A 26,191-nucleotide genomic window follows, 5' to 3' on the forward strand; every position below is an offset into this window, starting at 1 on the left:
GTATGTCCGTTTGTAGGGAGCAGCTTTAGTTTAGCCAGCAGGCTCTGATCAATCTAGAGCAACGATAGAGGGGAAAACAAGGTGGAAAAAATGTGCAGACGGAATCAATTTCTGCTTTAGATGAATTCAAGAGGAAAGAAAGGAAAGAAAATCAGATCGAGCATGCCCTTTGCAGTCTCCAAACAAGCCCCGTTAAATGCAGCAATAAACAGACCCAGACTGCAACGGTAGACATAAGAAGATATAGATTTTAATATCTTTATAAACATTTTTGTACTGTTGTTTTCTGATGATAACGTACTGAACAATTGGATTATGGCAAATAAGGAAGATGAATAGGCATACAGTAGAACAAGAAATATGGAGGTGAATAATTGTGCATTAACAAATAAAAACGGTTCTAAAAATATAACATGAAAAATACGTAAATAAACAAATCACCAGAAAATCAAAAATTGAAAGACTCCTCCTGACAGGAGGAGCAGATAACCCTGTTATCATCATCAATGTCACTGATATTGTTTTTCTCATAGTAATACAGTTAATGATTAATATCAGCACTGCAAGAAGTCCTCTTGTCTCCATTGTTACTGGTACAGTTCACATCATTGATACAAACACCATCTCATCGGTCGATTTTAAGGGAGGCACAAAAGCTCCAGAAGTACAGTAAGATGTCTTGTAATTGTCCTTGTGTTGATCTGCATTGTACTGCATCCCCTTGTTACGTCAGAAACGATTGTCTTGGTCTTGGATCCCGACAATCAAATCAATCAAATCAAGAGGCGCAACTTTCTCCTCATTATCCCTGTTTTTCAATACTCCATTCAAAGTGTTTTTTTTTCTTCTTTTATTGATCGCGAGTCATTTAAGGTACACACACATTTTTTTTTCTTGAGTCTTGTCCTTGTATTCCTTTTGACGTTAAGAGATTAAGACAAAAAATGTGTTCCTCAAATTCCCAATGAGGAAGGTAAGCCCTCGCGGAGGAGGGATCAGTTCAGCTCAAGCTCACTGGGAAACTGAGAAAGCCCCGTTTGACCCTCGACCTCTAAGGCTCCTGTTGGCCCTGCAGCGGGGGGATCCGTCTCTAGGTCCATATTGTGTCTTACGAAAAATCATATGAACAACATCTGACACAAGATATAGACAGACTCTTCAATATTCACAGCTTGATCTCCCAGAAACGCACATTGTTTTCCAAGCAAATGAAATTAGGGCATGGCAGTTCTCGTCATCTTGAAACAATTAGCAGCTTAATATTCAGTTGCACAGAAGGAGAGAAGTGGTGTAAATGAAAATGACAGCAGATTGTGAGCACAAATGCAGTACCAATGACAAATACTGTTAAATGGGCAGAAAGGTTGGTTTCATACCTAAAATGCCGACATTAGGTACAGAGTAGTTGTTAAAGTTTGTTATGGCATACAGCGTACAAGCTAACGATATCTGTGTTTATAAACTTAAAACATCTGTGGCTATAGATTTGTATTTGTTTGGACAATGGCACATTCCTATGTCTGAAACTTACTGACATTTTATTGCCATGCTAAAACTTTTCCCCCTTATGAGATACATTCTTCAACCCACTTGTTCAGACGTGTAGTTAGCAAAGGATGCAACAGAAAATATATTTGGCAAAAAGGATAAAAACAAGGTAGGATTGACACTGAAGGCCTCACCGCATCACTGACTCTCTGTTTTTACTTTCATTGTACAGATTTACAAACTGTGAACCACAAATTAAAGCTGGACGGAGCACCTAGCTTATCTTTCTTAGAGCTAACTAGCAAACAAGTTTGACCTTGTTTCCCTGTCAAGCTGGACGGAGCAGCTAGCTTATCTTTCGTAGAGCTAACAAGTTTTATCTTGTGTCCTTGTCAACTCCGAGTCTTTTTTTTATTTTCACCAAATTTTGGTTATTGGAGCTCCAGTTGAGTGAAAAAACAGGTTATGTATGCCAAGACAAATGACCATGAAATCATACTGGCATAAGTGGCAGTGCAAGCTTGGTCGCCGATAACCTTTCTGTCATTCTCTGACTGCAAGTCCCTCTGACTTTTGTGCTGCGAGTCTTTCTGTTGTCGATGTTTGATGCTTTGATGCTTGTTTCAGTCTGAACAGTAAAGCTCCCTACACAACATTTACACATATAATCACACTCACGCACACATACATAAAAGACACACAGGCCTTGTAGTGCAGGAGCAAGAGAGGGTCTGAGGGCTGTGTCTTTTGTGATTAGCATTAGCCAAATCCTCTGAAGGTCAGCGGAGAATGTAGTCAATATTTGTCGTTAACAAGGCCACAAAGAGGGCAGAGACGTGTAGTGAGGACTGGGATAAGCTTGCCCTATTGGCTTGCTGTACCCCACTAGGGGGGCGAACAGTGGTCCGCGGAGTGCACTTGTGCTTCCTCCGTGTGACGGTTCCATCTGGGGACGTGTGGTCATGTTTCCCCCCCTCAGTGAAATCTGGGGAGGAATCCTCCTTGTCTGCCATGACCTCCTTTGAGTGGTGAACCTCATTGTCACCCTTCCCCTTGCTCCCCCTGGTACGAGGCTTTGTGCAGTTCCGAGAACGACCAGGCCCTGAGGGCTGGACAAGGTGGGTCTGCCCTCCTGAGCCAACCACTACACCACGATTCATGGATGGATTCACTGTGCCAGATAAATTATTAGTCTGGGCTCTGGACTCAGTGTTAGGGACAGTTGGTGAACAGTGGGGGAAGTCCTCTTTGCGTAGCTCTTTGAGGTCTTTCCCAAACATATCAACTGGTGTCTGGCAACCCACTGAAGATGTCGAACCTCGGAAACGTTTCAACCATTCCCACAGCGAAAGGGCCTTGCAGTCACATGACCAGGGGTTATCGTTGAGGCGCAGGTATTCCAAGGCAGGGAGCGTGTCCAGGCATTGTCCGGACAGCTGTATCAGGGAGTTGTTGAACAGGTAGAGGGTAGTGAGTCGTTTCAGCTCATGGAAAGCCAGGCGATCAACCCATTCGATCTGGTTTTGGTGCAGAAGCAGTCGGTCCAAGGCTCCAAGGCCTCTGAAGGTGTTCTGGTTAACGCTCCACAGACGGTTCCCATGCAGGAACAGATGGCTCAGGTTGTGGAGGTCCATGAATATGTCATCCTGCAGGAACTTCAGGTGATTTTCCTGAGGAGGTACAAAGAGCACACAATCAAAACTTGCTTGTTTGTACATGCTGGGAATAGATTTTGTAAATCAGAGTATGTTTCAATCTGCTATCATCTGTTTCATTCAAATTTCTCAGTTAATAAACACAACAGGGTGTGCCTTGTACTCCAGCGGGAGGCGTTCCTGAGATGTGCTGTCCATCTGACTTATTGCATGCCCCGCTGCCTTCTGCAAACTAGCAAGCAGTGCTGAATGGTTAATAATGATACTGAACCATCTGAGCAGTGATGTGTGGAAGAATTTTGGCTTAGACACCACAGATGAAACATTTCAGATAAAGGTAAGGCTGTGCTGATGCAAAATGCTATTGCCAGCTTGTCACTCAAGGCAGCAGAGGCACTGATTGCCCAGGACCTTAATTCTGCAATGCAATTTGGGATTAGGCTATGTGGGTTGTGCAGGAATTAATTTGCATGAAATATTTGTTCTTAAAAAACATTAATAGAGCCTTGGTAGTCAAAGACACCAGAAAAACACTGTCTACTTTACGTGCAGGTACAGGTACTGCAGGTTTCTGAGGCCTTGGAAGATGTTAGTAGGAAGTGAACTGAGCCCACAACGGTTCAGGTGTAGGGCATTAAGCCGACTCAGCCCGTGAAAGGTGTCCTCAGCCAAGGACCGCAGGTGGCGGTTGTCTGCGAGGTCCAGCTCATCGAGCAGCGTGAAGCCGTGGAAGGTGGAGGGCTCGATGTAAGTGATGTTATTGGAGTAGATCCAGAGAGTGACCGTGTTGGAGCTGAAGTGACCCCGGAGTAAGCGATGGATCTTATTGTTCTGTATGAAGATGCGCTCGGTGTCAGGAGGAATGCCTTCAGGTACGGACAGGAAGTTGTGGGCTTGGCAGGAGACGGTGCTGGGTGCGTTGTAGCAGATGCAGTGACGCGGGCAGGACCAGGAAAACTCGAGCCCACAGAGAACCAGCAGGAACTCCAGCCCGCAGCCTGCAGTGAGCACACACATACACACACACATACACAGGTTGAGCAAGAGCGAGAGGAAGGTTGAGAAAGAGAGGAGATTACAGACATAAATCAACAACACACACACACACACAGACGGGGAAAAAAAGGAAAATGTATTTAGTTCAGGGTTCATTTTAACTGCATTTATAGACTTGGTTTCTTTTGGAGCATCAGCTTGCTCAGATGCTTACACTGACTATGCTATCATGCTAATGTTTAGCAGCAATAATGTTTACCATGTTCATAATGGTAGTTTGACATGTTAGCATGCTAACATTTGCTAAATAGCCCTAAAGAGAAAAAAACTTTGGCAAATTGGGCGGCTGTGGCTCAGGGTTTGTCTCTCACTCAGCTCAGAGGGTTGGTGGTTCGACCCCGACTGCTACAGTCACATGTCGAAGTGTCTTTGGGCAAGACACTGAACCCCAAATTGCTCCTGGTGGCATACCAGGCTGTGTCACCAGAGTCCTTGAAATTAAGCTTCTAATGATGTTGATGAGTTTTCAGTCACGCTACACATTATATTATGTACTGGGGTCATACAGCCAAGATTAAGACCACAACCCAGACAAGAACTCAGGGCGGAATCCAAAACAGATTTAGTCACAATTTTGCAAATTAATTCAACTTCACAAAGCAACAATATTGTCCCTCTGAATTTTTCCGCTGGTGAGCTACACATATGGACCTCCTCTGACACAGCTTACTGCTCAAATCCACTGAGTGTATTTAGGCCCACTATGAGGAGTACGTTGAAGAATGCTAACGATAACACCTGCTCTACTGAGTCACAAGACTCCTCTGTGAAGCCGTGATTGGATCCCTGGTGCAACAACTTGCCAGATTCAACACATATGCAGCCATTTAGGAAATGACCCATTTCGATGTTCTTCCACCTTCGGGACATGTGCTATTAAGAGCCCAATCTCTTCCCCGAGTCCACTGTCACTACTTTGCAGAGAGCGGAGGCTGTGATCAGTCTTTCTGCGTTGTTAAATGGGCTGTGCAATGCTTATTTAAACTTGTAGTAAGCTGCTCTGAGGCTCTTTCTGATCGGTGACATGATTCCCCAGATCCTCGAGACGGGAAATGTGACTTATCCGCAGTCTCATCTGAAATGAGCACAACTCACAGCCCATCGTGAATGCTCCATCTGACAAACCCCTGGCTGTCTTCTACTCGATTTATTATTCACAGCATGGCGAAAGCCTGATTCACTGCCTCTAATCGATATGCCTCTGTTGCCTTTTACCTCGCCCCGTAATCCTGGGTCCTTTATGCTGGAAATTCAGGAGCTGCAGAATTACTCTCCACCAAGAGACAAGCGTATTTATCTAATATATTTTCTTGCCAAACTGTGGCTAAGCTGTGACATTCAGCGTCTGACTCCACTGACCTTTCGCAGTAATTCTCTGTGTCTAGTTGCGGAGCCGGAGCATGGAGCCGTGTGTCACCTGAACAGGAGTGCGCTCTCTCGGGCACGGATCTAATCCTATTTGTTAAGCCCTGCCACTGGGCAACAATGGAAATACATGCATCCTGCTAAATCAGAAATGTGCCCAATAAATGAGGCGATTCTTCACGGTTGAACACTGTCAAAAGGTTGGATGTGAGTGTGTGTTCATGTGTGCTGGTATGCTAGTAAATTGGTTGCGCTGGAGACCATGACATGTCATTGCCGCAACAACAACCATTGGCTTTATTTAGACTCCATAATGTCATGACTTGCATGGAGATATGGGCCCTTCTGTTTATTGCAGGCTATATCCAGATTCTTCACACTGTCGAGACCAAACAAGAAAGCTGTGGGTTTTTTTTACCTCAATCTTTCTCTCTACTCGTCATTTCCCTAAGGATGTCTCAAGCATGTCACCCACTGATTGACTAAATGGATAAAAATGTTTTCCATTACTCTTGGGAAATAAAAATTTCATTTATTTATCAGACAAATAAGGAAGACAAGAGGTGGTAAATTTTCCAGCTGCTGTTTGCATTAAGCAGCAGCCAGCAGGTACTTGCGATGCAACTTACAATTCATTTGGTATTTGATTTTTTTTGTAAATCTTATTAGACGACTGACCCTCACAAAAGAAGCAATTTATAAAAACACCCAGAATACAACAAATTTAATCCACCTTTTTCTCCTACAGTGGCTCAGAGATGAAATGATACTTATTTCAATCACCTGCCTTTGCAGGAATTCATCCACGAGATTCCATTATTCATCAAACTGATCCTCCGCTCACTCCAGTGATTATATTTTTCCAGGCCTTAAAGTATTTCCATTAAAGCTTCACTTCATGCATGTCAATAGAATTACGCAGCAGATCTCTAACAGGAAAATGATGCGAGCAGGCGAGAGACAGGCAGTGATAAGTGTGATACACAGGGAGTGGAGGGAATGAGAATGTAGATGCTGCTTAGATAGTGAGACAATTTGAATCAGTGATCTGCTAATCACGTTGGACACGTAAGGATGCGCCTCCTCTCCTCTCATTCTCCTCAGCTTGTCAGGACAAAGTAATAGATTCTTTACCCCGTTTAATCCGCTCTTACAAAATGCCTGTTTTTTTACTGCGTTTGCCAAATTTGCAGAGAAAAGAATGAAGACAAAAACATGGAAGATACGGGGTGTAATATCGTCCTTTTTTTCCTTCCCTGTGAACAAAATCTTTTAACTCCATCCCTGATGAGGCTTTAGAAGATGTGAATTTATGATGTGAACGCTCTTTAGATGCTCAAAGTATCTCGTGCACTCTCTTCTGCATGCAGATCGAGTGACGAGGGAGGCGCAGACACCGCATGTCTTGTTTCCAGCCACACTGAGGGCATGTGCGCTCTCTTTTGAAGCTGGCAGAACACGCACTTCCACTGGAGACTTCAACACCTGCCAGCTCACTGATCTCGGCTCCCACGATCACATCTCCAAACACCACTTTAGATGCAGATGTACATGTAGGAACACACGAGCACGAAGCCAACTCTGTGTCCAAGAAATACTATGTGTAATTAACAGGCCGGGGCGTGTGTTTCCAAGCATTAATACATAAATCAAGACGGGGAATAAATGAGACGGATCATGTCGGTGTGACAAGCATGAAAGGCTGAACGATGCTTGTTTACAGAGCTTTGAAAAGGGCGACCGGTTTTCAGCACAGAGGGAAAAACAAGCATTGTGTGGGACTGCTGTCCTTAAATGGAAAAGTAAGAAATTAATGTGTCATAACTGCATTGTGCTCTCACACAATGAGCCATTCAGCTCAAATTGTATTATATAAAAAGCTTTGGACACAAAGGAGCATATACATGCCAATAGTGCCTATTGGAATTTGGCAGAATAAAAGAGCAGCTCTGAAAGGGAGATAATGTGTTTTTGGAAAGGAAGCAGCGCAGCTATTTCTGGGCTGTGTATTAACACACTCGTCAAAGGGCTTTCACCTTCCGAGTCTCCCCCCACGCAGCTCCTCGTCGCCCCCCATCTTCCTCCCCACTGATTAGCGATGACAGATGCTATTGATAGCCGGAGAATCACGTTTGACCCCGCGACCCCATCAGCGCCAACTCCCTTTTTTTCTTCGGGGGTGTGCAAACGGAAATAGATAAATAAATGAATAAAACACAATGGCTCGGGTCCCCTGACAGACTGCTGAGTGACTGTGTAGAATATCAGTGAAGCATAGTTCACACTAGATTTGCCCTCATGAATAACACATCTCTGCTAATAGGAGGGAAATGGTTCGTCTGTAAGGCTGCGTGAGTCTGCCCATCATTAGAATGGACAAACTCAATTTCCTGTGTCTCTCCAAAGACCTCGATAAGCACCCTGGTGTTTTCACTCCCGCTGCCTCTAAATAACCTCGACTCATTCCACGCTCAAACGCTGTTTACAGTCGTGTTGATGCAAACTGTGGTTAATAATGTCAAAGCAATGTATTGGATTATTGATTGACGGACTCATTCTTCTGAGGAGTATGGCTTAAAATGTGTCGATATTATCCTGCGGAGCTAAACGTGCTGTCACTGTGTTTAATAAGGTTAATTTTAGTGGTGCAGCTCAAGTATCTGTATCTACATATATTTATGCAACAACATTTCTGTATTTCTAACATTGGAAGTTTCTAAAAATGGTCTAGCTTGCTTCATTTTATGTGGTAAATAGTTTCTTTCTGGCATTTTTACCCTTAAATACAAACTGGAATATTACATCTACCATTAACCTAAATTCATATAGTTTTTAAAGTTGTAATCTCAAAGAAGTTTTGTTCTCTTTGGCAGCACCTATGGCGATAAACGGTTATTGCGGGAGCACACTTCCCAGATATCCAGACAGTGTTGCATGTGTGACGTCCACGGTTGGCTCCGGTTGTAACTCTTGATTTTCCTCGCTGACGGTCGCTTTCCTTTTCAGACTGTTTGCCTTCATCTGAGCGTCCAATTTGTCTCTTTTTCTTTGGATTTTCACTTATTGTTGAAGTTGTATCTGTAGTCATCGATCTTTTCTTTGTTTGTTCAGCCATAGTAGATTACTGTTTACACACTTGCAGAGAGCGGAAAAGCACCCGCTTAGCTCCGCCTACCCTCTCTGGCAGACCAACCACTGCTGGCTGATGAGAACGCGTCACTAACTGAGCGTCGCTTGTGATTTTTACAAGTGAGTATAAGTTTTGAATGATTTGTATGTAATGGGAGGAAACCTTGAGGTGTGAAGTGTTAATTATAAAAAGTAAGCTGTTGACAAAAAGCTCCCTGGCATGCACTTTTGAGACGGTCCCTAACTTGAACACCCCTAATATATTGAAAGATCATCATCAGACATCTTTTACTGGACAGGGAATAAATCAGACAATATGAACAGTTCAATATGCTTCGACTAGGAGTAACGCCTACACGGGATAACTCTCACATGAAATCATTTCCGTTTTTTTTTTGTTATATAAGCCTTGTTTTCACCGCACAATGCTTTGAATAGAACATCAGCTGCTGACATTTCCAGCGCGGGTCAATGGTGGCATATTTACTGTAATTAACAGTGTTGGAACAAAAGTGTAAATTCAAGTTTATTCTTGAAGGATGAAGAAACAGCAGTAACGGCACCAAGCGCATACTTCCACTCAAGCTGTTTTCATTACCATTTTTAAAGAACGTCTCTGTTGACTTGTTAAAAGCACTGATTACTGCCATTATTCTCCGACTGAACAACAAACTCACACATGAACACTCCTGCCAGCCGCCGTGAGCGGCACCACTTCTGCCAGGGAATATTTGTTTTTTGTTGTGTTTTTTTTTCTTCACAGCCTGCTGCAGAACGTTATAGATTTTGTCTCATTTGCCATTCCCCGGCTCCACTGCAGGCAATATTGCCTCATAAGGTTGCCTGACTATTCTTCTGGAGAATGAAAGGAAAATGGGAGAGAGAACAATGACAACGCCGAGATCTCTCGGAAAATGCAGAAGAATCGAAATATTTCAGACGTATATCACGTTGCAGTTAAATTCCTCTGGTGCAGACGCATCAGCAAACTGAGAAATTGCTTTGTGTGTGTGTGTGTGTGTGTGTGTGTGTGTGTGTGTGTGTGTGTGTGTGTGTGTGTGTGTGTGTGTGTGTGTGTGTGTGTGTGTGTGTGTGTGTGTGTGTGTGTGTGTGTGTGTGTGTGTGTGTGTTTTGGCGCAGCATCATAACTCGTCTCATCTCTTATCTAATTCCAGCACAAAACAAACAAATCAGGTCACAATGAGCTTGTTGTGTAATCCGTACAGTGAACAAAATATTAAGGGTATCCTCCTGATATTTATGTCGTGCCTTTATTTTGAAAATCCTCATTAGCGCTTCCAAAAACGTTTCTCTGTCTCTTATTTTCCATCTTCTCCTTTGTGACTGGTATCGATTTTTAGCGAGATCGATGAGCTTTTACCTTGATTCACCTCATCACTCACACTTCATAATACAAACTTTATCGCTCTGGATGTTCGGGATATTGTAACAACATTCAGAGGCTGACATCATCATTCTGCTCGGACCAGCCGGGCTTGTGCGGTTCCCTGTTCGATTCTTCTGATACGTGCGTCGGCACAGCTTGTGCTGTGAAACTGTGAATTGTTAAAACTTCCTGTTCCTGCCCATTAATTATGACTTTCATTCTTTCGTTGGCTTCTCTTCAATCGACTGAGCTGCTCCGTGTTTGCGATCGCCTTCCTGTTGCGGCAGAAGGGCTGTTAAAGTGAAGAGAGCAGGTGAGAGCTGGAGCCTCGCTCACATAGCAGGTTGGCAAGCAGAGCGCCAAGTCATGTCGGGGTTAAATGGACCAGCGTGTTCCCCACATTATTGATATTTATGTCGGCTAAGTGCTATTTGATGGCTGTTTGATATTGTGAGCGGCGGGGGCGGGTCAATGAGGTGGCCCTGTCGATAAATCTCATCAGATTCACATTCCGGACAAAGTGAAAGAAAAAAAGTGAAACAGATGTGGTGATAAACTGTTTGTGTAGAGAACTCTCACAGAAGTTTCTCTCACCTGCTGCTGCAGAGAGATGAGTATCTCTTTCTTACAGTGCTTCTAAAAACACAAACGGGTATGAAAGCGAGCGAGGAAACCAGAGAGAGGTTCGGGATAAAAAAGGCAGAGCCGACGTGAGTGACAGCAGTGTTTCTCAGGATGAGGAATCAGAGGAGCTAAAAATACCTCTGAAAAACAGGCAGCACCATATGGAGCATGTACAGAATAAAGGAGGGATTTGTGGAGAGTGCAGGTGAATAAAGCTCATTTATTTTTAAGATGGAGCTTGAGGATGCTGGGAAGCGTGCAGGCAGAGAGCTGGATGTCTGATGGCTGAGCTAACCGCAGATGTTTGATACCTACACTTTAATTAACAGACTTAATGGATGTCTAGAAGGTGCTAATTCCGCTTGCTTACATTCGCAGGCACATCTGTACCCGCTGCTCTTTCACACCTTCACAGCACTCTGCTGAACGTTCATAAATGTCACACGGTATGCAGGCAAACGCACATTCATCCATGCACAAATATACACCGGCACACTCGCCAAATCACCGCTGTTGGGGGCAAGACTATCAGCCACAGACTACATTCATTTCTCATGACAGCACAAAGCCAAATGATTCAAATATATTGCACTCCCTGTGGCGGTGTTGCACAGCACCGGCCAGACTAAACTAATGGTTCTGCAAACCCAAATAAATCATCCCAGTGCATCCATGTGTATTTTGGCAAGTGATATAGAGCGTTTATAATGCAATTCCCGTCAGTGGAGTGGCTAATAATTATCTTTCATGGGTGAAGGTATTTCATGTAACGTAGGGGTCCTTCAAATGTGGAGTAATGTTTACAATCTGTTTCATGATATACAGGTTGGTATGAGTAACCCTATTACATGCCCGTGGCATAAAAATGCAAGCTAAGTGTTTTTGCATCCCAACACGGGGACAACTCCAGATATGTTTATTTTTGTGTGTCAGATTTTGACCCCCCTCACCCTACTTAAAAGAATCAAATTTTTGGCCATTTTGCTTTGATTGACGCTTGTAGACATGAAGCGACTTTGAGGCTAAAGTCACTAACAACCTAAACTCTTCTTCATGATGGACTATCACCAATTAGGTTTGTTCAAGAGCAAATTAATTAAGAATCTGGGTTCTTCACAGGCCAAGATATAGTAGTATATAGTATATAGTATATAGTACAAATGGTACAGCTATGACAAATTTAGGACAGAACAAAGGTCTTAGAATTTTCTAATTAATGTCTTAATAGAGAAAAATGTTATTGGGAAAATGTTATTTGTGCCATACTTTATAAGACTTTTCAATATTAATCAATTAATTGAAATTCAAAATTTCTAACCAACTCAAGTGTACCAACAAAAATCATTTTTGTGCACATATGATGAATGGCATGACGACCTCCAGAAAGTACACGCTATAGTTGTACGTTTATTTTAAGGGTCACTGAAGTTCTGGAGTCGGTCGGTCGTACTTTATTGATCCCATACTGGGAAATTTTGGCGTTGCAGCAGCAGGTTATCAAGGCGAATGAGCAGAAAATGTAGACTTAAAGTAATAATCTCGGTAATCTATGGTTTTAAAGTGATAATCTTGAAGATTTTCATGGAAAAAAATCACAAGCGGCACCCAGTTTGACGCGTTTTCCATCACCCAGCAGTGGTTGGTCTGCCAGAGACGGTAGGCAGAGCTAAGCGGCTGCTTTTCCGGTCTCTGCAAGTGTTGCGAGTAAACGGTAATCTACTATGGCTGAACAAACAGAGAAAAGATCGATGACGACAGATACAACTTCAAAAATAAGTGAAAGTCCAGAGAAAAAGAAACAAATTGGACGCTCAGATGAAGGCAAACAGTCTAAAAAGGAAAGCGACCGTCAGCGAGGAAAATCAAGAGTTACAACCGGAGCCAACCGTGGACGTAACACATGCAACGTTGATGACTTCACATTTATAAAAATACCTACAGTACCTACTTATAAAAATAATACAGTGTTAATTAAGTTGCCTTCTAATAGCAGACCGAGGCCATTTAATGCTCTCACACACGGAGCATAAGACTCCCACAAAGCACACTTATCACATTCTGTCTCGCACGCTTGAGACACAGTTATGTGTCTGAGTTTACAGCTTTCAGCAGCAGGCTGGAAGGGTTGTCACTCGGCCCGGCTCGTCCAGTTTCTGCGTCTTGTTCAATCATGCTCATGTATGTCAATGACAGAGTGCAGCACAGCCAATCATTGTGCGTCTCTGTCAGGGTGACAGCTGAGTTGTTGTGATGCTGTCACGGCGAGCAGACAGCAAATGCAGCAGATGACAAATAAATGTCTTATAAAGAAATAAGCTAAACTTCACTGACTCCACTTAGCTTAATAAAGAGAGAAATAGGGGAATATCAAAGGGGTAAACAGGACTGGTGCTGCAGTTACTCCAAGAAGCAGAGGACCTGGTAACAAGCCCTGTGTCAGCGAGCATCCGCCTTATGAGGAATCAGAGCAAGGCATTGAATCATTAAAAGCTCCAGGGCGGCTGCTCTTTAACTCACCCCATGCTTTGATGTTTCTGTGCAAAAGGGCCAAACAAAATTTCGAAATTTCCCCGTGGATTATTAAATTAATACAGTGTTTAGGAAAGCAGAGCAGAGTGGACAAAGAACGGCTCCGGCCTAAAGTAGAAAAAGATTTAATTCTTCTTTTGGGATTCACACAGCGACACCAAAAATATAATAAGATATCAAATAAAACGTTCCAATCAGTGTAATAATAAGCTGATAGACCCCACAATTTGTCTCATGCTCTGTATTCCTATCCCTTCATTTCAGACACCTGTCTGCCTAAACACTATAATCCATGTGAGGTTGGCCTGCATGACTTTACAATATCAACTAACATGAATAATTTCACACCATTCACCAGAAAGATATTCCATTTGTTTCAGCTCCTGAATTTTTATCGGGTAATGTGCAATAAATGTTGTCTGTGGTTGTCATTGATATATGCCTTTGATTATGGTTTGATTGTTGTTTGTTTTTGTTACTGTGGAGACAGTTTAATGTATGCAGAATTCAAGTCCAAAACAGATGTTCCTACAGGGACAATAAAGCAATAAAGTCTCGTATCATATCTGTGAGGGCACTCAACCTTTCGGCCCTGTGAGAGTGGTGCAAGAATCAACTCACTGCAATCAGGTGTGTGTGGCACTGATTGGCTTTGATTAAGCCCAGGTGTTGGGAGTCTTCATATACCCTGAGTCCCCAGTGCACTGCCCTGACTCATTATCTCACCTTCAGAGGTAGTGAGAGGTTCTCCATGTGGCTTCTCTAGTTGTCGGTGTATCTGCAAACACCAACTCAGAACTTTGTGTGTATTTGTGGTCAATTGCCTGTTTCCCAGGGAATAATTTGGGGTGCTGGAGAGTTTGTGTGACTCCAGCCTTTTGGGTTATGAAAGGCCTCCCGGGCAGCCTTTGCCTTTAGCTTCGAGTTTTCTGGGTCTCCTGGACAATTTTGGTTTTGAGTCAGCTGCTTGGCAGCGTGATTTAGTTCATTATTTTAGTGCTTTATTTCATTAAGAAAGCCTGTAGCGGCTCTATACAGTTTTGTTGTCTTTTTCCTCCCCTTTCCACTCTATCGCTACTGCAATTTTGTGGTTATCCCTCTGGGATAACTTTGAGACACCCCTGGGTCTGCACCTGCGTCCCACCCCCCTTTCCCGACAATATCCTAGTGTGTTGTATCGTACTGTATCATATCGTATCGTACCGTATTGTACTGTATTGTGACGTATCCTACCGTATAGTATCGTATCATGTTGTATCATACCGTATCGTATCGTATCATACCGTATCGTACTGTATCATATCGTATCATGTTGTATTGTACCGTATCGTATCGTGTTGTGTCGTGTTGTATCATATCGTATCGTATCGTGTTATATTGTACCGTATCGTATTGTACCGTGTTGTGTTGTGTTGTATCATACCGTATCGTACCGTGTTGTATCGTATCATATCGTGTTGTATTGTACCATACCGTATTGTGTTGTAGAGTACCATATCATACCATATCTTACCGTATTGTATTGTACCGTATGGTACCGTATGGTACCGTATCGTACCGTGTTGTATCGTATCGTATCGTATCGTACCGTACTGTACCGTGTTGTATCGTATCGTATTGTACCATACCGTACCGTGTTGTATCGTATCGTATCGTACCGTATCGTATCGTACGGTGTTGTATTGTACTGTACCTTATCGTACCGTGTTGTATCGTGCTGTACCGTGTTGTATCATATCGTACCATATCATATTATTGTGCTGCTGTTCGGTAACCAACAACAAATATGGAGAATGAGAGTGTTTTCTTGGCTCTGAGACATGTCAACAACCTCCTTTCCACCATGTCACCCTTTTTGTATCAAACAATGTTGTCATTCAAAGTCTCAATCCCAGTTTAGCTACTTGAAACCGCTGATTAAAGTTGCATCATGTTGACATGTGTAGAAAATGACATTCTCCAACCTTGGAGACACACACATTACTCGCTACAGAACATGCCACTAAAAGCTTTCGTGGTGAATGATTTAGAAGCTGCATGGCTCTGCTTTGGAGCCATCACGGCAGTATATAGACCTTTACCTGTACTGAAAGGTGGTGTTTTCCACTTCAGCACTCTCCACCTCCTGCTACCCCCTTACATGTTGCTCTTAAAACAAACTGTAAGGTACCCTCCTGCTGCAGCAGCTGCCGCCGTGCATACAAACCTCATGCGCCCTAGATTCAGCAGATCAATTATTCATAGCAGGTGAGAGTTTGGTGCTCCGTGTACGTAAAGGGCACACACACACACACACACACACACACACACACACACACACACACACACACACACACACACACACGTACGTATACAGGGAGTTTCAACAGTCTCAACTAATGGCTTCAAAGAGGCAAGAAGAAATGTGAAATCAAGCAGAAAAGTGTGCGAGGGAACGGCAATGCATTGTGGCTCATTAGTTAAAGAGACAGTAGGATGACCACGAGACTAAGAGGACTCACTGTGCGGAGCTGAGAGACAACATTAAACGGGGATATAACGCAAGACACAGGCATGAGTGTATGTGTGACTGTACATGTCCACACTCCAACAGTGGATCCCGTGACGTAAACAATATGATATGTGTCAACTGTGGCATGTCGATACAGGCAGTTGGAAGAAAAACTTGAGTACCAGATTTATAGCTGCTACACTGGATTAAAATGTGACTCTATTGACAAAAATATCTCCAACAACTCGTGCACCATAGTCAACTTTCATTCATTCTCAATAACAATCAAATCACCAGTAGTTTTGAGATTTACAGCTCTTTTAAACAGCTCAGTCATCATTTTCTTTTAGAAGGCAGGGGTAAACAATAAGCTAATGGCTTTAGCATTGTGTAGCTTAAACCTTAAAGTCGAGGTGAAATGAAAAATGTCACTTTAATCCTTTTAGATCACATCCCCGGTAATATTGTGCATCTATTTGACAATATAGGCCAAAAAAAATACAGAAAATCCATTTCTTCGTATTCTTATATCAAAATCTGATCATTTTTTTTCTTCCTGTAAAAAAAAAATATCCTGTGTGCTAAAGTAGGCTAGAACCAACCAATTTCAACCAATCAATCTGCAACATTTAGCCGCAAAGCACCAAGAACGTTCGGTCAGTTAGCTAGCTATTGCGCTGTGGAGAACGTCTGTCTACGCCCACGTATCAACGATCAAATCAAATCCCTCTAATGATATGTCCCGCGTGCACGTCCTGTTTCACTCGTAAATACGTCACGATACGAGAGCTAGATACTCTCGAAATGCCGTTTCAGCTCGACTTTAATGTAACGCAGAATTTGGCTAATTTTTCTCGAACATGGTTCTTGTGACTGGATAATTCTGACTGTAATGTGAACAAAAAAGGGAATACAGTTCTTCTTCTTCCTGTAGTGTCCATTGGGGATTAGCAAACAAGCTTAAGAGATGCCACCATCTGGACTGGAGTGGAACTAGGGTAGTGGTTTAAGGGCCGGCGGTGGAATTTGTAGAATAACGGCCCTTAAGTACAAGTTGGTTGGTCTTGGTTGTAAAAAAGAGCAGTGGAAAAGATTTTAATCATCCAGGTTGTAACATTGGCAATCATTAGTAAATTGCTGAATATGCTGCTTTGGGTCTCTGATTTGGCTATAAACTGTACAAAAAAAGTTCATGTCCACTGTGAGGTCGCTCGATGGTTTATGGACCACTTTTTTTGGCATTAAGGCCTCTGCCATCCTGTTTTTTTGGAGCCAGCAATGACCATATTTAATGACTTAATGGTTGAAATGAATTGCTACGTTGATAGGTCGCCATGTTAGCGACCTGTCAATCACCGGTGTCTACACTCTACAAGCCTTTCCAGTTTCATCATTGCTTTTACTCTAAATGGGACCATTATTTCCAAAATGACCATCATGCCGTGTTGAACAAGACTTGAAACTAGTGACTGAGAGCATGAACTCATTATGACAATGTTCACTGAGGTAATAAGTGAACTGCAAAGTAGGGTCATTTTTTCACAAATAGACTTTGCAACGAGAGCAGTCATCCCCTGCAGGCAGTTAGGGAGAACGCAGGCTTAAAGCAGTTAAATATTGGCTTTACTTTTTATATACAGTCTTTGGTTTGAGGCTTGAGAATATACAGCACTAAACATACAGTATGCAAAAGGGTAAATTATGCTGCAGGATTGGGTTGATAACAGATGTTTGTTGGGCTGTTTTGTTTGCCTCCAGTCTTGGATGCCATTTTGAATTGATTTGCAGCTGCTGTGAGCCACATTAACAACCTGAGGGAGAGAGCTCTATCTGAGATTCGAAAGACAGATTTCTTTTCAATCATTCGAGCGATTCAAAAGACTCAAATTTCCACTCATCAACAAAGTGAACATAAACATAGATGCATAATTAGATCGTTTATAGAGGCTTCTGTCTCCTAATTATAGAGCAACAAATGGCCTGCTGCCTGATATCCAGATTGACTTTGCGTTTAAGCGAGTTGATTTGTAAGCCACCTCAAATTGTGGACGGAGTTAAAACGTGTGTATGTGTGTGTTTTCTTCAGAAAGGGGTGGGGGGAGAAAGCGACAACAGAATACAAAAGAGCAGAAGAAAAGGAGCGGAGGGGAAGGAAGAGAAGTAGAAGACCTTGATCTTAAAAGAGTAATCCCTTTTCATTAAGTGTAGTTTTTCAGACCCTGAGAGCTTCACCATTGATCCTGGTGTAATGTCAATTCATTAATGTACTGGGGCCTCTACCGGGCTCATCACCTTGAAGGCGCCCAACACTCTTAAGACAAACACACTCAGCATTTACTGTAACTTTATGTCTCAATAAGACGATCGAGGGGGGATAAAATCGACTGTACCTTCTCATCAAATCGAATTTAGATCTGTTTTGCTCCCGATTGGATTCCATCTCGGTCTTTCCACTTTTTTAGCACCGCTGCTCTGTCTTCATTCAGACCGTCTTCGGTTTCATAAAGACCAGCTCCAGCTGGGGGTGATAACTTATCATCATTTCATTCAACGCTCAATTCTCTGCAGTATATTAGGGTTGCCCCTGAGTCCCTGTTGTGCCTCCGTCTGGCAAACGCACACATACCTGCCCCTGTTTTATTCCGTCTGCACTCCTGAGATATTTACCAGCCTCCATTATGAAATCACTCCAATTTAGAGTCTAAGCAGTGATGGTTCAGGAATATCGCGTGTAATATTTCCAAAAATAGATCCAGTGAATGTCTGTCTCGCTCATTAAAATGACTGTATCTCTTTAGGACTCGTCTGCGACGCTCTTTACTCCTGTCCTCTCTCGTGTCGTGTCTCCAACTAGCTGTTTAATTGATTCTGTTGTTGTTTCCCTAAACTACAAAGCAGAGGGCTTTGCAGGATAAGACACAGTCACTGTCTAGGTGTGATTAAAGAAAGCTCGGTCTGGCCGTTAGAGATACTACAGCAGCTTATGGGATTTAGTGAGTCACCGGAAAAGCACAACACCAAACCGAAGATTCACTTCAAAGTGTTTCATCACCAAAACCTTAAAAACATACAACCCAATAATGAATTTCCTTTTCTCACTTTGCACAGTTGTCCGTGTTTTATCCATAAAGGGGGAACCTGAGAATCATGACGAATGACTTGATCTTTTTTCACGAGACATTCGGGTGGTTTTTATCGTGTCATGAGTGCTGCTGCTTCCTACAGCTCCTGCCATTTGAAGTTTTTTTGCTTCCCTCCTCTCCATTGTAAACCTGAACCCTCCGGAGGCGAACCACACAAACTACTCAGCTTTGTGAGTGCTTTCCCCTCCCTCTCCGCTGCTTGTCTGCATGCAACTACCACTCAGTAGTGAGTGCTCCCAATCCCCTCTCTCCTTATAAAGCCAAGTGCCTCGCTGCAGACGCTGCACAGATAAGTGGTTTATTTTTTTCCCCCCTCCACAGTGATGGCCTGAGACTAATTCTCCTGCATGTAATGACTTGGTCCCTTGAACTTTTTCAGACGTATGACCAAAGATGCAGCCTCCTTGTGAATATTGCACCATGTGAGTCATAAACAACAATAATATGCAGACAGGCAGCTGCAAAAGGAGATGTCAGGCTCCATCTTAGTTCATATAGCTGGATGATGAAACATGATTCCCTCCAGCGACTTCCCTCTCCCCCACCTCTCCTTGAAGACGGATAACGAGAAGTAAAGTCAAGGACAGAGCGAGAGCCAGTGAGGGGTTTGTTTACACAAGAAATTGTGAGTGTGGTATTTCGCAGATAGAGGGAGAGGTGGGAAATTATGGGAGGGCAGAGGGTGTAGAGATGGAGAAGGAGGGTAAAGGCGTAGGGGAGATGGAGAAAGAAGAAATAACAGAAGAAAGGCGAGCAAAACAATACTTCCCGTTTCCTCTTTCAATGTCGATCACAAAACACTTTAGCACACCTTCAAGAGTAACTTAACACCCCCTGAAGATTTGCTGACCCCCGGTGGTTTCACTCCTCACCTTGCTGTAGTGATGCACAGGTGGACTTCCGGAGGCTGTGACGTCACTGTTGGGTAGGGCGTGGTTAAAGGTTCAACCGTGCACACACACCCAAACAATTTGATACTAGCTGTGGCTGAAACTTTTATTTTGAAAGCCTGATTTTAAGATACTCTTTAACCCTTTTTAACCTTTTGGGCTCATAAATGGCGTTCAACTTGCCCGATTGACACTTGGACATTGTAAAAAAGGTCTGAGCGCTCATGTTTCTGAGCGCACCTGAATGCAGCATCCCCCTGGAAGCATGGCTGTGAGGGAGACATGCCCGGACTTGTTCACTGCATCTACTGCGGAGACACCAGTGATGGCAGTCTTTTTGTCGTGTGTGCGTCCTTGAATATGTGAGTTGAGTTTGCACTAATGTTTATGTTGCATGTTTGGTGTTGTCCGGTAAAATGACGAGAGCTGTGAAAGGTGTGTAACTGTCTGTGACTTTTTGGTCTTTATTTGTTTATTGTTATTAACTTTGTGCTAAGTTCCAGTGACTGTCTGGATGATGTTTAGTTAAATGCCTTATTACTGAGTGCCTATCTGCTTGATAGCTTATTTAAGTGAGGTATAAATGTACAAATTAGGTTTGAATTCACTATACATATATTAGCTGTATTTCTATATTTTGCTTATCATTCTGTACCGCGTTTGGTTGGCCTTTCTGTGCGGATTTGCATGTTCTCCCCGTGCATGTGTGGGTTCTCTCCTGGGTCTCCGGCTTCCTCCCACAGTCCAAAGACATGTTCGTTCAAATTGCCCATAGGTGTCTATGCGTCAGCCCTGTGATTGACTGGTGTACCCTGCCTTTCTCCCAATGACAGCTGCGATAGGCTGCCCCCGCGACCCTGAACAGGATAAGTGGTATAGATAATGAATGGATGGATTCTGTATCGCTCTGTTCCACTGCAGAACTGCGCACACACAAACAAAATCAAGCATTGTAATGGTGAACCTGCCTGCCTTGGGAATATAGATAAACAACCATCATCTATCATTCCACATTCACACCTGTTTGTTAAAATGAGGGTTCTGATCAGACACAGCCTCTCATACAGACATAATTAGCCAGGAAGTAGGAACAACAGTAACACGACTGATCACTTTGAATTGTATATGAAGTCCTATGCCAGGTGTAACTCTCTTCTGGAGCTCCAAAAGGAAAACAGAAATGGTTCCAACTTCTTGGATCAGATCGACTCAATGAACACCAGAAGGACTCTGTAAAAACTCATAACTGGTCAATTTGACTCCAACACCACGTCAGCCTTTAAGCCCAAGATCCCAGAAAAGATCTGTGTTGCCAAGAAGAGAAAAGTCCAATAAGCCAACTCGGAAAATGAGCCAGAAGAGAAGCACAACTCTCACACAATCTGCAACCAAACTGTGTCCAAGGACGAGGAAGCATCAACCCCTGGACATCTACAACAAGAACTCTGTGCTGTTTGTCACTGAACAAACACCAAGAGGCAGATTATCATGGCACTGAGAGCGAGCAGAAACTGAGAAAGACAAACACTTAGTGACCAAAGTCTGGCTGTTGGGACTGTTGGACAAACCTGGCAACCCATAGAAAACAGACTGCGTCAGTCCTGCCAACAAGAAGAGATAGAAAAGAGCAACACTTCTTACAACACTGCAGTCTGCTCAAGACTTCAGAGTTCTTAACCAAAATAAAACTCAAATTCAATATTTCCTTTTGGGAAAAAAAACCTGGCTCTGCTATAGAAGCTGAAAGATATGTCAGAACATGTCAGAGCCTGAAGGAAAACCAGCCGAAGACATGAAAGTGAGCTGATCTTCAAATCTGCCTCCTGATTTACATCTCACTTCTTTTCTTCCATTGTTTCCATCACAGGCAGCGTTTGCTTTTACTCTTTGTTTTTGTCATTGATTCTTTTTTCTGCCACAATAATAATTTATATAATACAGAAATATAACAATATTTTTGAGGGGGAATTTCTGCATGTAGACACAAAGTGTAACGTCGATATTAGTTGCAGCATAAACTGATTATAAGAAGCAAAAACCTCTTAAGATGAAGAAAACCAAACTAAACTTAACAGGAGGAAAAATATATAAGCTTAATATAATAATATAAGCATTGCATATAAGCACATTGTTTGAACAACAACACTGTATTGAATCACTCGACGGTCGTGCCAAAAAAAGCTGATTTGAATTTGAGAAAACAGAAAAAAAGAGAGAGGGAGAGAAAAGAAGAGAGAGAACGAGACAGAGCCAAATCCATCAGAAAGTAGAAAGTGAATAAGTTGGAGATTACTCTCTCAGTTTCTGTGTGCGGTGCAGGACTCCTTCACAGCACACTGACCAGGCCTCATAAAGCACCCCTGCCTTGCATATCTCCCCGTTGGGGCCATTATCTTCACACCTCTCTGCCCTCAGCACCACAAACGTTACCTCCTCACTATGTCGCCCTCTCTCACCCACCCACTCTGCTCCACCCTCAGGCAGCATTGTTGCTGGGGCCGCCGCAAAGGTTAAACTGGGCCCCAGTCAACCATGAGAAGCTATAATGGTGAAAGCCCAAAGTCAAACACACCAAGTTTGCAGAAGTGATTCTTTCTGTTGGACCCACACTGCTGACAGAATGACAAACTTGATGTGTGTACAGCACTTTAAGGGGATTTAATCTACTCTGCACAGAGCAAATAACAGAGGAAATCAGAATACAAGCAATTAAATGTCTCGACGTTGTTCAAATGCAGGATTAAACGGGTTTTACAAAATGACTTGATATGAATGAATCTTATTTTAAGCTGATTATTACTCATAAGTCGTCCAATACAGCAGCTCGGTCAGTGGCCCAAAGCGTCAAAATATGCTGTCGGCCTCCCTCAAGTGTCTTTCTGGACTCCTTTTTTTTTTTATGTGGCTTTGAAGTCAGGCGACGCAGTATGAAGAGCACAACAGTACGCTCTGGTTGACAGTCAAGGGCGATGGATGGGTCCAACAAACATGGGAGTTTAATCCAAGAGACCAGGGTTTGAATCATGTGTAAATCAAATAGCCTGTTGACATTTTCCAGGGCCAAAATTTAAAGTGAGTGAGACATATGACTGTTAGAGAAAGCAGGATGAGATTTTTGGTTGAAAAACACCACTTACAGGACAAAATCAGCAAAGAGATAAGAGGTACGGCTTTGTCCACAGGGGGCGCCACAATCAACACAAACAGAAAGTTCCTCACAGCAGCTTTAAACTAAAACATAAATTGGCCACATCATCCCTGGGACATGTTTCTTCACTGCCATGAACGTTGGCACTGTAGTTTATTTGAAACAATCCAAGACACACCGTCCTGCCGCAGTAGGCCTATATACGACACCAAATGTGTCCAAATCCGCGTCTGAAAATAGTTCCCAACAGTTCAATCACATAGAGACTTTCTGTGTGTTTCTGAAGGAAAAACATTGTTGGTTTGGTTTATTCATGATGTGCCAACAAAAAGAAAAATATACAATAACTCCAGCCTTATCCTGGAAGGAAGAGGAAAGTCATGGCTACAACCTGCTGTTGATACAGAAGAATGTGAACCGTTATTTCCTTTGTCAAAGTCGCACAAAAGATGCTGCACACTGCACCAACACTACAGCTCCCGATGTTGATGCTTTATGTGGATGCTTTGTTTGGCTTCTGCATTCGCGAAAGTTTTTATCCAGCACCTATTTGTGTGTACTCTACACTTACTCTGACCCAAGCATCAACATTGTTGTTTTGTGGAAAATGGTAAAATTTTCATCAAAAGAAACAAACGATTGTACATCCATCTACTATCTGTGGAAGTGTTTTTCTCTTACAGTGAGTGTGTTGTACAGAAAAAGATGAAGCAGACATAAAAGAGACGGAGTTCAGTCATTAAAACCTCTGAGGGCCATAACATGGCATGATACAGAGTTAAAGCTAGCAAACCAGCCCGTGCTTGATGTTTTTGGAGATGATTCTGGATGTTCTTCTTCCTCACTTCCGTCCCTGGTGGAAATGCCCACAATACTTTACAGAGAATTTCCAGAGTGAAAGAAACCACATTAGGCTGCATTGAGAATGGGATGTGTGGGTGGGAGCGTAGGCGGGGTGGGGGGAGAGGAAGTGTGTGCGGGGGTCTGTACAGTATCTTTGCCTTAAGTGATAACGGGACTTATTAATACACAGTATGCGGTTATCTCGTCTACAGACACATGATTAGCGCAGCGTTAGGGATAATTGGAGGTAAAGGAATGTGAACATTTCATGGTATAATAATCTAATAGGAATATCACACATAATGCAAATCTCTGTGTGGCTGGGTTTCCCGTACAATGAAGCCTTTAAACAATACGCTCTGTAATGTGCAGATGCTGATTTCAAACACCCACGCTACAGTAGTTAAAGTAATACATCTCGCACTGGTGCTTGTTTAAAGGGAGGAAAGACATAAAGAGCAAATGAGCAGTTAATGCAAATGTTCTCCTGCTTATGAAAAACCTTTTTCTTCTTCTAAAATGATGTACTCCACTTTACTGTGTAATAATCCTTACATTTGAATTATCATGAAACTTAATGTACATCATATTAACGGCTATCAATTTCAACATTTAATACTTTATATCCACTGTATTAATCCTAATTCCCCATTACTTGAAATCTATCACACAATTGTCCTGACAGCTGCAATGAATGTAATGAATCTTTCTCTCCCAGACACATAATTTGATCTTCCTCTCTGCTTTTTCTGCCGCAGAAACCCGGTTACCACTTCGTCAGACTCCACTGTTTATGAAACACTGGGTGGTTATCTGCTGCTAACAAGCCTGTGACAAATTCCAGGATATTCTGTCCACTGACAAGCTCGTGTTTGTCTGTTATTTCACAAGTTTACTCGAAATAAAATTATATTTCATCACAAAAAATTACAGTCTGCAGTGTGCATGAAAAGCCTAAAACAGAATGGTTCGCCTGGACTACATGTTCTTATTGGACTTGGGGTGGCCCCAAGCTTCAAAATATGCAGATCTAGGTACCACTCTTGTGTTCGTTTGGCACATTCAGGCCTCTGCGTTCAAATTATCAGTAATGATGATAGAAAGTCTGGTTAAACTTTCAAAATAAAACAGTCCAGTTAGCCAAATGAAAAAGCAACATCTGGTTAGATTTTCAAAATAAGGTTTGCTGACAAACTGTTCACATTTAATGACTTAAGGACGACCATAGTTTGGTTAAATTTGGGCTCCAACACTACATTCTCGTTCTCAGTCATCCAGGTCATGGTAATACTAGGCTTAATCCAAAAGGCAACTGGACCAGGTTGAAGTTCTTGAAGACGCTTTGGTCAACAGCTCAGGTTAACGACTCACCCTTGATTACACATCATACTAATGACCTACAGAGGCTTGTATTTCTAGCTCCATCCACCAGTCAGTTTAGAAATGAAGAAGCCTTTTCGCATGAGAGGTGTAACGTCTTTAAGAACTTCAGTAAGTCCAGTTGCCTTTTGGATTAAGCCTAGAACTACATGGTTAGGTTTAGGAAAGAGATCATGGTTTCAGATCCAGTGTACGTACACGAACATAACTAATGTATGTAAGGCAACTAATCCTCCATCCTGTATGACCTAACATAAGTATTTTTACGTAACTAACAAGACACACATCAAGATGATGTGATCTTCTTAAAAGAACTCAACATTAGGTGCTTTTCGACAGCAGGAACTTTCCCCAGGAACTAGGAACCTTTTCAGGAGCTCTGTGCGTTTCGACAGCAGGAACTAGGGTCTAAATTTAATTCTGGGGTAATTCATTTACCCCCTGAAACATCCCTGCTCGGGGGGTAGTACTTTCCAAATGGCCAGGAACTTTCAGGGCACGGCCTGCGATGCTGATCGTTTCTGATTGGTCCGGTACTCGCAGTGTTTTAATTTCACCTGCCATGCTTAAAAGACTGCTGCTGCAACATTACTGTTATTATCCTTGACTATTGGTTTTACACTGGAGTCTAACCCAGCTTGACCCACCATCACCAAAATACTACAATAGCACACTTATGTGCTCTTTACATTACATCACCTGACTTCAACACCACATTCTACCATAAACCAAGACTTTTAGGGGTTGAGGTTTCATCAGACTTCATTGTCAGAGACCTGGTAACATAATAAAAGAACCTCACAGCTCTACAGATTCTGATTCCAATGTTGTTAAAATCCTAAATGTTACATGTACATAACCTTTGACCTTATCACCTCAAACCCATTAGAAAGGTACAGACGAGACAGCACAGACGTGAATCTGTCTCCTGAAATAATCTCAAACTTTTGCAGAAGGTGTGTTGGTGCATATAGGCACTATTCCCTAAGCTTAATTAAAAGATCGTTTTCAGGCCATCAATGATGTCATCCGGAAAACATGCAAAATGTTTGTTGAGGCCTTT

The 26,191-nt window shown here is 42.6% G+C and overlaps 1 protein-coding gene across 1 annotated transcript in view; it reads right to left on the reverse strand.

Moving 5' to 3' along the window:
* Window positions 1–242: 242 nt before the first annotated feature.
* The window catches only part of rtn4rl1b (reticulon 4 receptor-like 1b), a 160,749-nt gene continuing 134,800 nt past the window's right edge, over window positions 243–26,191 (reverse strand). Inside the window, exons 2-3 of the mRNA XM_069668892.1 lie at window positions 3,690–4,141; window positions 243–3,158 (exon numbers count right to left, since the gene is read on the reverse strand). Of these exons, the coding sequence (XP_069524993.1) occupies window positions 2,268–3,158; window positions 3,690–4,141 (1,343 nt within the window). The 3' untranslated portion in view covers window positions 243–2,267. The remainder of the gene's footprint in view (window positions 3,159–3,689; window positions 4,142–26,191) is intronic.

The sequence above is a fragment of the Semicossyphus pulcher genome, unplaced genomic scaffold (genome assembly GCF_022749685.1).
Source record: "Semicossyphus pulcher isolate SPU_LCO1_2020_fin unplaced genomic scaffold, fSemPul1.0.p SCAF_19, whole genome shotgun sequence".
NCBI classification, from domain to species: domain Eukaryota; kingdom Metazoa; phylum Chordata; class Actinopteri; order Labriformes; family Labridae; genus Semicossyphus; species Semicossyphus pulcher.